Source organism: Nicotiana sylvestris, chromosome 1 (genome assembly GCF_000393655.2).
Source record: "Nicotiana sylvestris chromosome 1, ASM39365v2, whole genome shotgun sequence".
NCBI lineage: Eukaryota > Viridiplantae > Streptophyta > Magnoliopsida > Solanales > Solanaceae > Nicotiana > Nicotiana sylvestris.
This window is the reverse complement of record NC_091057.1, coordinates 15428882-15439329: the sequence shown is the minus strand read 5'-3', so window position 1 is coordinate 15439329 and position 10448 is coordinate 15428882. Positions and strand designations below refer to the sequence as shown.

The following is a 10448-nucleotide window of genomic DNA, read 5'->3' as shown; positions in this document are numbered from 1 at the left end:
TTTTTGTTCAGATTTTAACTTTACATGAAAAAATGACTAAATTACGATTACTTTTGAAACGGTGGCTATTTTCCATTTACCAGTTGTAAATCTGGCTATTTCTGATTATTTTTTTTTCCAGGATAGAATATACGCAAACCTTACTAATACCTTTGTGGAGGTATAGAAGTTATTCCCAATAGACTCTCAAATCAAGGAAAGCACAACAAAAAATGAATACGGTAATATAGAAGCCATGATAGAGATACAATTGCATAACCAACAAAACCATTACATTTCTTTTAGGATTCAACGTCTTTAATATAAGATCAGACAAAAGATACGAGGCAAGGTGCTGTATGTGAAAATTTGGCACCTGCAAAAAAATAACAATGATGTACATTTACATGAACTTACAATTGGGATCCTCAAATCTCACAATCATGTGTCTATATACTCTGGCGAAAGGATTGTCCTGAGAAGCTCTTTCAAATTAGCAAGTACATGTCTTGGCCCTAAACTTCTGCCGCCAATATAACTCAAAAGTTGCTCTAAATCCTGCATAACAAAAATAAACTTGCCAATGTTAACTTCAACCAAAAATACGAAAAGGGCAGCTCGGTGCACTAAGCTCCCGCTATGCGCGGGTCCGGGGAAGGACCGGACCACAAGCAAAACAAACAAAAGTAATGCCTGTCCGCAAATTAAACTTGCCAATGTTAACTTCAACCAAAAATACCAAAAACAAACAAAATTAATGCATGTCAGCAAATTTCACAAGATTTTTTTTACAAGTCATTTTATTGCACCAACAAAAGTCAAAGTGTATGAACGGCAAGAACTGGAAGCTGAAAGACCTCATTGACAATCTCAAGCATCTACTACAACAACAACAACTCAGTATAATCCCACAAGTGGGATCTGGGGAGGGTAGTGTGTACGCAGACCTTACCCCTACCCTGGGGATAGGGGTAACATGTGCAAGCATCTACTAACACGTGCAAAATAATTTGTCCTGGGCACGTGGAAACTGGAAAAATAAAGGGAACAATAGTCAAATTCCACTCTTTTTCTGGAAGAGTAAATTTTGCTAATCAGTAGTAATCCTGCAAAAATGGTCTTACTATTAAAAGGTTACGAAATGAGACCCTATATACTAAGGAGTGCCTCCACCTGGCTTTCTAAGTTTCTTCATGGGGTCAAAACTTATTATTTCTCAATGTTACAGGAGAACAAAGTTTACGTCAAGAAGATCGCATAACTTAGTGTCTCATTGATGGTGGATAACAATACTATGACTCCATGCTTCATTAGCATCTTGGAATCAAATTGGACAGATATCGTCGGGGAAAGGAGACTGTTTCACAACTTTCTCTTCTTAAACTTCAAGGCAATTTCCACAAATATACCAAGATTAATATCTAGACGGGCATTCGAAAGACGGATATGTAAATTAAAAATGCAAGTGGCATCAGAGATCCAATTCCATTGAACATTTTGCATCATAAAATTGACAGAAAAGATAGTACATGGAGAATTGATTTCTCTCTCTCGTACATGGATTTTAAACACACTCTTACAAAGCCTTGAGCAAAAATATAAAGAGATAGAGAATAAAAAAGCAAACCTTATTCAACAAGAATACAGCATAAGCCGCTCTTGTTGAGTCTTGGCCTTCTAAAAATAGAGGAAATTCCACGGGCCTTGAATTTGCGGAAACTGAGGAACTAGATGTTAAATCAGACGACGAAGGCTCTATTGAAGGTGCGTAATCACGGATATATGATCGAGATCCTCCTAACCTCAAAGGATAACGAAGAGGAACTTGTAAGTAAGATGCAATAAGTGCGACCACCTGCATGAAGATCGATAAGCTGGATTAATATACACTAGCAGACTAATGTTAAATTACAAACAATGATCAACAAAATGACATAAAGGGAACCAAAGCATCATTGGAAATTTCCCCCTTTTTTCAGTAAAATCTTCATTGGGTGTATTCTACAGAAAGAAATTGAATGACTTTCAAGGCAAATGAATACACACACCAAGAAGACACAGAGAAGAGGACAACTTAAGAGAAAAACTACATTAATATGAAACAGCAAAAATGGAAAAAAAAATACAATTAAAGACAAAGAGGTTGTGAAGCAAAGAGAAAGAACACACGTGTGCAACATATCCCAGGGCAGTTGCAGACCTCTGAACCTCCTTCTTATCAGTAAAGAAGCTCATCTTCGTGAACACGGTTAAATGCAGACCTGCAATGATCAAGGCTCCTTGGTCTAAAGGTTTTGACCCGGCAGAGTTACCTGAAAAGGCAAAAAAGGAAACTTAGATGGGTGTTTGCTTTGTTTATTTGATACTGTCAACTCTGGTTTGCTTCTTTGCATTTTTAACATATGATCAAAACAACAAAAAACCATTACTATCAAATACTTGGTAGACTAGGCAAGAAGGCACCACGATTTCTAAGATATGACAGCCAATGAAGCAAGACTAAGAGTACTCGAACCATCAGCTATAAAATCCTCCTCAAAACCTAATGAAACAAAAATTGAGGTATTTACTTTTACAACATATTAAGAATAATGATATGTATCAACTGATCAAAGAAAAAGAACAATGATATGCATCACTGCATCCAAAGGACAAAGCAGGATTCTTCTAGGATGTGAATTAAGCAACTAGAATCCATTCCTGAAATTCATGAATATCTGCAAATCATAGCCTTTAGGCTTCGCGGAACAGAGGTGAAATTTTCTCAGGAGAGTGCACTGAGCTTCCAAACTTGGATCGCCAATATCAGAAACTTGAGTCACAAAGAAAATTGTGGTAGTTCAGTGCACCCCATGTTGCTCCTCGATATTTATACCCCATGTTCACTAAGAAAATTGCTCCTCGATACATTTTCTCCTTTAGTTATATCACTTCCAACTATGAAGACAATCCCACAAAGATGTGGTAGTTCAGTGCCACCCCATGTTCACTGAGAAAATTGCTCCTCGATACATTTTCTCCTTTAGTTATATCACTTCCAACTATAACTCCACTCAAATTTCTATTATGATAAATGGATCAATAAAAGCAAACAAGAACGATCCGCACTAACGAAGAGATTATGCTCTCAGGACAAATGAATAGATTCTTGTGGGAACACTTATGTGTACGTCTTCAACTTTGCTCGACATAATGCATTAAATGCAAGAATCAAGGAGAATTTAGGTCCAATTAATGCTGCAACAAAAGAAAACTATTCCAGATACCAGGCAAGAAACAGAGGACTTTGCCTAGCATTCCATATGTTAGGCTTTCAAATTCACTCTAGTAGCAGCAACGTCACAATGATCTTAAGGCTTGATACTAAAAGAAGCAGACCAAGATATTAAACCTTTGTCTCTCAGAAGTACTTCTCGAGCGCAACTGTGGTCCTATTTCTAACAAGTGAAAGGTGTGATAATGTAGTATCAAAAGGTAACTAAATCTTTTGATAAACTCTGCCTTGATAATCAACCCTTTTTCAAATTTTTCATGCATGAGCGCACACGTTGCAATATTGACAAAACAAGTCATCATAAGATCCATTTTTTAAAACAGTAATCTTAAGATCCATTACCTGAGTTGGAACAGTTGTTGAAAGATTCAAGTTCTTGCTCAGGTGCCTGTCCAATTGCAATCCTCACAGGATAAAGCAGCTGAACTTGAGACACCATATACTGTTGTCTCGTTCTGAATACTCTCTGCAAAGTTCTGAGACGACCATAACCCCTTTCTCCAGCAAAGGACCTACTTGCATCCTGCATGGAGAAAATGAGACTTTTCGGAATTAAAGAGTGGTTAAGTGAAGCTACGAAAACTAGAGGGCAGACAGATAACGATGTAAAATTTTCAACTTAACAAGGAACTTAGAAAGATAAAGTCCATGCTAAAAAGCATATTAAAATCAACGGAAAAGGGTTGAAAATACCCCTAAACTATTGGAAAAGGTTTAAAAATACCCTTCATCCACCTATTGGGCTAAAAATACCCCTCCATCCACTTTTTTGGTTCACTTATGCCCTTTGACCATTAGGTCAGTGCTGAATTAAAAATAATTATTATTCTTTTTGTAAAACTTTAAAAAAAAATATTTTGCAAAATATTTTCGCTTTTTTAAACTAATGCACCAGTAGTCCACTAATTTAATAAAGTCTTCTTTTATTTTTTTCAGTTTTTACAAAAAACAATTCTGTTTTTACAAAAAAATATTTTTTTCCATTTTTTTCAGTTTTTTAAAGCATTTTTTTTTTTTGTAAAAACTGAAAAAGAATTTGTAAAAACAGAAAAAAAAAATGTTTTTTATTTTCGTTTTTTAAAAACTGAAAAAAATATTTTTGTTTTTGAAAAAAAAAATTCATTTTTTCCAGTTTTTTTAAAGCATTTTTTTTTTAAAAAAAAAACTGAAAAAAATGAAAATAGGGGTCAGATTGTGGGGGGTTTTAAAACGGGTCGGGTAAAAAAAAATGGGTCATTTTAATCTGGTGCTGCCACGTGGCACTCCATCCAAAATAGGAGTATTTTTGTTCCAAAGTATGACAGTAGGGGTATAGATAACCCAGAGTTAGATGGAAGTGGCACGTCTTTTTTTAGTTGAACTTTTTATTCGGGTCGAGTCAATGTTTGGGGCGGGTTAGTTCGAAAAACGGTTAGATATGGGTTAGTCTTTCTACTAGGTTAGATATTTTAATTTCGACCAATAAGAAGTTGTCACGTGGAATTTAAATACTCCCTCCGTTTCATATTAGATGAGGTACTTTCCTTTTTAGTCTGTTTCAAAACAAATGATATATTTCTAAATTTGGAAATAATTCAACTTTAAACTCTTCATTTTACCCATTTACCCTTAATGAGAAGCTTTTATAGCCACACAAATGTCATGGCCCCACAAACCTTTTACCCATTTAGCTTTTAAGACCACAAGTTTCAAAAGTCTTCTTCTCCGTGCCGAGTCAAACTACCTCATCTAATATGAAACGGAGGTAGTAATAATTATTTTTAATTCAGCATTGACCTTACAGTCAAAGGGCATAAGTGAACCAAAAAGGTAGATGGAGGGGTATTTTTAGCCCAATAGGTGGATGAAGGATATTTTTAAACCTTTTCCAATAGTTTAGGGGCATTTTTAACCCTTTTCCGTAAAATCAATAGTGGTCAACATGGTGCCCCGAAGTATCGAAGGACCAGTAAAACATAGGCCACAGCAGAAACCAGCAGTGGTCCAGATGGCCAATGGCACCGTGAAGTACTCAAAGGGGGAGTAATACATCAGGAGAAAATAAATGAAACCCCTATTACCAGCGAATAGAGAAACATCCAGACAAATGCAGGACAAGGCCAATTAACTACTCTAGACAACAAAGAAAATATAATTCTTTTTTCACAGATAATCCTATTTCACCAACAACCAAGTAACATGCTTTGCCCTTCCCCGATTAGAACAGACTTCTACCAAAAAATGTTGAAAAACCCATTGCACAACAGAATATTTTGGTTTCCATGCTCTATGATTCAATCTTCCATTTGACATGACGAACACAACACTGTTTTCGTCTGACAAATATTCTTAATTCAGAACACCAAAGTCATCGAAGCTAAAGCAGAAAGGAGGAGCGAGAAGGAGGAGGGTATGGGGAAAAAAGGGACAGATAGAATGTGTCATTCAAGCTCTATCAAAGAAGACGTCACAGAATAAACCAACAGTGTCACTTAAACAATAGAAAATTCTTTATATATCCGGCTAAAAAGTGCTTAAAGAAGCACAATTAGGAATTCAATAGAAAACCAGTTGAGTAAATCAATTTGAAGGAGCTGGAATGCGAGCCACTCCGAAGACAGGCTTTATCATCTGACAAGAATCAATTGGAAGGCTTTCCATATCTGCAATTGCCCCACTCTATTTCAAAATCATATAAAGATTTCTAAGGGTTGCAAATAATGCAAAGCAGGTCATTAAACATTCTTTTGGGATGGAACACATTTATAGAAGGTGATGTAGATATATGTATATAGAGGGGGGGAATAAACAGTTTTGAAATACTAAGATACCTGCAAGCGCTTGCTAGCTCCAGAAAGAGAAGTCCCTGCAACCAACAATGACCTGATGTCATTACTGAGTTGCTCCTCTTGCTTCTTGACTTTCTCTTTGACAACTTTAGAATGCATCGACATGTTTCCCATCACCAATTTTCTGGAATCCAGTTTTTCTTTCATCTCATCAAGCTCATTCGAACGACTCAGTGACTCTGCTTCTACCTGGAAACCATATCGCCGCCCGCTAACAAGCGGGCTAATTCATTAAAGCCCAAAAAATAAAAAGGAAAGGAGAGACAGTGTCAAAACATAGAAGTCAAAAGCATAAAAAAGCAACTTATTATTTCCACTTCTCTAAAATTTAGTAGCACAAAATGGTAAGAATAAAGGGGAAAGAGAGGAAGCCCTGAAAGTATGAATCTCAACATTAACTTTTCATCTAATTTCCCTTCAGGAATTTACCAACCCAATGTTGAGGCCATAGAGAAAGAGAAACAGCTGTACCTCTAAGACTAAACAAGAAGAATAACCACTTTCTTTTGCTACACCATGTTCAAATTATAGTACTATTAGAATATAATTGTGGTAATTGACTACACATTTCCCTTGGTACCGTTACTTTTTCAGATAACTTAGCAAAAAAATGTGGAATATTTGATAAAATGTCACAATCAGGAGCACATTGTCATCCAAATTTACACTCTTGTTGCACCTTAAACTCATTTAAATCAAAAGAGAGGTTAGTCAAGTCTGAAGTAGTTAACTCCAAGAGCCTAGTGTGGGATACCTAGTGGCAAGACCCTCCACCTCTAACCATGAAGTTGGAAGAAATGATGAAAAGTGGTAAAAGCCATCGTCGAATGGTCCCCGGGGGGGGGGGGGGGTGTTGGAGGGTTGTTTTCACTATGTCAAAAAAGAAGAAAAACAGTTGACTCTGAAGAGATGTTCCAGTTTTAGATCAAATCCCAGCGGAGACAAAGATACTAGGTGATTTCTTCTTTGACCAAGCCTTGGTGGAGACTTACCCGGTATTCGTGTTGGTTGAAGGTAGCAACTAGCAAGTACCTTCGCAATTAGTCGAGGTGGGCACAAGGTGGCCCGTACATCACAGCTATCAACAAACAAATTTCAACATGGTGTCATCAGAAGATTCTGAATTCAATCTTCACCTCAACCATCCACATGAGGGGCATGTTGAAAATATAGTTAAACAAATAAAAAAGAGTACTCTCTCACAGCTTAAACTTTTAGAGAAGTTGATCAAACAATTTTAACAAAAGTTTCAGATGTTATTTTTGTTCATATAGAACCAAAAAACAAAACAAACAACACAATCACATTGAAGCTAAAATTAAATTTCTGATCTTGTTACTTATCTAGTGAGTCCCTGTAATCCAACATCAGTTTACATATACACCAGAGAAAGAGAATTACAGGTCGACTTGGTAGTCTGAACTTTGGGCATAAAGAACTTAAAAACAATGAAACTTCCTCATTTTCATTTTACTGACTCAATTGCTTAACTAAGAATCCATTGAAAACCTTACCCTTGCATATTACACTGTATTTTACAACCTAGTCTACAATAGGATCACTCTCCTTATAAGTTTGAAATACAGAAAAACAAAACCAAAATATGATTTCCAGAATCTGTCAAAGTCATGCAGTCACCCACTGTAATTTCTTAGCATAAAACAGAAAGAGAAGAACAAAAACTTAAATGTTTTTATTTATTTATTTTTTTAGGTTTTACTGAAACCAGACATAAGATATTAGCTAATACACTTGCATCATAAAGGCATAACAATTCTGTTCTCCAAAAGAGCTCGGAAAAGCAAAGAACTGTCATATAGGAACATGAAAACTTAACCAGGTTCAATTAAGATGACCTAACTGACTGTTTTCCGGTCTACAATCAGACATTATTCTATTATCGTTTTGAAGTAAAAAGTAAACACAAAGAAGCTCCGAAAGATAAATAAAGTACTAACATGACTAAAGCACATCCTCAGTTAATAGGTATCTCTTATATAGATCTTTTACTTCCATTGTGCAACTTCCTTCAAGTGATTATCGGTCTACCTCGTCCTCTTTTAACATTTTTTTAACTAATCATAGTTTCACATTTCAAACCTGTGGATTTGACGGTCAATGGAGGACATGACTATACCATCTAAAGAGATCTTCTCTAATTTTATCTTGTCTAGTTTTGTATGACTGCACACGCATCTTAACATTCACATCTCAACGACACTCATCTTGTGGATGCATTAGCTTTAACTGCCAACATTCACTTCCGCATAACATTGTTGGTCTTATACAAATTACCTTTAATTTTGGTGGGTATCCTTTTATCACATAACACCCCTATAGTACTTCTCCATTTCAACAATTTGATTTTGATTCTATGTGTAACATTTTTATCTATCATTCCATTCTATTCTCTTAGAACACCGAGCCTAATTATCTGAATTGTTTACATTTAGGCAATGCAATCCCGTCTAATCTCACCTCAATTTTATTCTTCTTATGTTGACCGCAGTGTATATATTCCGTCTTATTTCTACTTATCCTAAAACCCTTACTCTCCAGAGTGCTCCATAATTCAAGCTTTTGGTTGACACCCTCACTAATTTCGTCAATTGGCACAATATCATCAGGAAATAGCATACACCACGTGACCTCATCTTGTATTGTATCGGTGAGCTCGTCCAAAAAAAATGATTTTTTTTATTAGTATCACTAAGGTCCACCAAGAATGTTGTTGCCCCTATACTTAGCAATTAATGTTCACTTCATTTCTCTTCACCAAGATTCAAAACAACCACAACATCATCTTCAATCAAGCCAACTTCAGAGGGAAAAAAGTAAAAAGTAATTTACCTGTATAAGGGACTGTAATTTCTGCTGAACCAATTGTTTCTTCTTCTTAGCTTCATTAAGAGCAGATGTGAGGCTACACAAACGTGCTAATTCCTGTTCATAATCTTCCCATTGTATTACTAACTTCGCATTTTTTTGGTCTTCTTGATTTTGCATTAAAGCTAATTTCTTTGATTCCATTCACAACTAAAAAATCGCAAGATTTTGATTGAATTTTTGAATAATTCAAAAAGGGTAGTTGAAAATCATGGTTTTTCATCATGGGTACTTCAAATCTTGAAAAATTAAGGTACCCAAAATCCCATTTTGAGAAGTCAAGAAAATATTTTTGGAATGAGGGTTTTGAGAAACAAGCAAATTGAAAAGGGGAAAGATGGGCTTATTGCTTATTTTGGGGGTTGTGTTTTGGATCGAATGGTTTTCCACTTTTGTTTGATCACTTTCTTGAAATGGGTGCGGAATGGTGTCTAGGCTGAGAGGAACTAGAATATTGTAAAAATATACTAGTATTCGTATTTCCTATTTAAGCAGCTTTTCTTTTCAATTTTTCTTTTGTTTTAAGTTATTGAGAACAGAAAACCTTATATATTTCGGGTTATTTGTATATGATACCCCTTTATAATTTTAAAATTAAAAAAATAATATTTTTAGATTTTTTATGTGTAAAAAAATAGATTTTATACATGTAAAAAATAAATCTTTCATGTATATATAAAAAAATAAAATTATAAAATTAAAAACAAGTTTGTAAAGAGTCACAAAACTAATTGACCCTACTTCCCCGGAGGTAAGAAGAGAAGTAAGCAAATTTTCCTTTACACTTGCTCATTTATGAACAAAAATAAAATTGAATCTTCAATAAATGTGTGAACAACACATATGAAATTTATTCATCCACTAAAACTAGTGCATGATTCTGTATGTAATAATTATGTATTAAGTTTTTGTCATAGCATCATCTAGCGTTAGGGCTGGGCATATATCGGGTAAAACTGATAATTCGAACCGTTAATTGTTTATTGGGTTGTCGGTATCGGGTTATTGGGTTAACGGTTCGGTAATGGTTTATAATTTTTTCACTATTGAGTTATCGGTTCGGGCCTCGGTTTGCCAATTTTGTTAATGGGTTAACCGATAACCCAATAAGCATTAATGAAATTGCGACTTTACCCTTAAGTATATACATATGCTAGGGTTTCTCATTCTTTCCGATTCTTTCTCAGTCGCACTCTTCAGTCTTCAGTTGTTTCACCTTCATTCTTCATAGACATTACTAGTTACTCCTAGTGTAAGTCTTTAGTCTTGTACATTAGGCTTTTAATTTCTATAACAAAATTCATCTTCGTATAGGGATTTTTAGTTGCTAAAGATTCTTTATTTTTATTTTCGTTTCTTAATTTTGTGAGCTCACGTTGTGCCGCCTATACCTACTATCAATTTCTTTTTTCAGGTTAGACATTTGACAAACAACATCCAGTTTATTTTGGACTGTTTGAGCCTTTGAGGGCTTCAATACT

At 35.3% G+C, this 10448-nt stretch overlaps 1 protein-coding gene across 3 annotated transcripts; it reads right to left on the bottom strand.

Moving 5' to 3' along the window:
• Positions 1–227: 227 nt before the first annotated feature.
• Positions 228–9424, bottom strand: LOC104242246 (vacuolar protein sorting 38). 3 transcript variants are annotated; one of them, XM_009797265.2, is made up of 6 exons: positions 8932–9424; positions 6064–6270; positions 3596–3776; positions 2149–2291; positions 1607–1834; positions 228–537 (listed from the first exon to the last, which is right to left on the bottom strand). In XM_009797265.2, the coding sequence occupies exons 1-6, from the start codon at positions 9109–9111 to the stop codon at positions 421–423; spliced, it is 1056 nt and encodes a 351-aa protein (XP_009795567.1). In that variant the 5' UTR covers positions 9112–9424; the 3' UTR covers positions 228–420. The 3 variants fall into 3 exon arrangements, with proteins under 3 accessions (XP_009795567.1, XP_009795568.1, XP_009795569.1); XM_009797266.2 differs by having other exon boundaries at positions 6064–6304; positions 8932–9098; XM_009797267.2 differs by having other exon boundaries at positions 6064–6292; positions 8932–9098.
• Between the last annotated feature and the right edge of the window lie 1024 nt (positions 9425–10448).

Coding starts and splice junctions, on each gene's coding strand:
- LOC104242246 (XM_009797265.2), bottom strand. CDS start 9,111: ATGGAATCAAAGAAATTAGCTTTAATGCAAAATCAAGAAGACCAAAAA. Junction 3,777..6,063: donor GAGCTAGCAAGCGCTTGCAG/GTATCTTAGTAT, acceptor TTCTCCATGCAG/GATGCAAGTAGGTCCTTTGC. Junction 538..1,606: donor CTGTATTCTTGTTGAATAAG/GTTTGCTTTTTT, acceptor TTTGTTATGCAG/GATTTAGAGCAACTTTTGAG.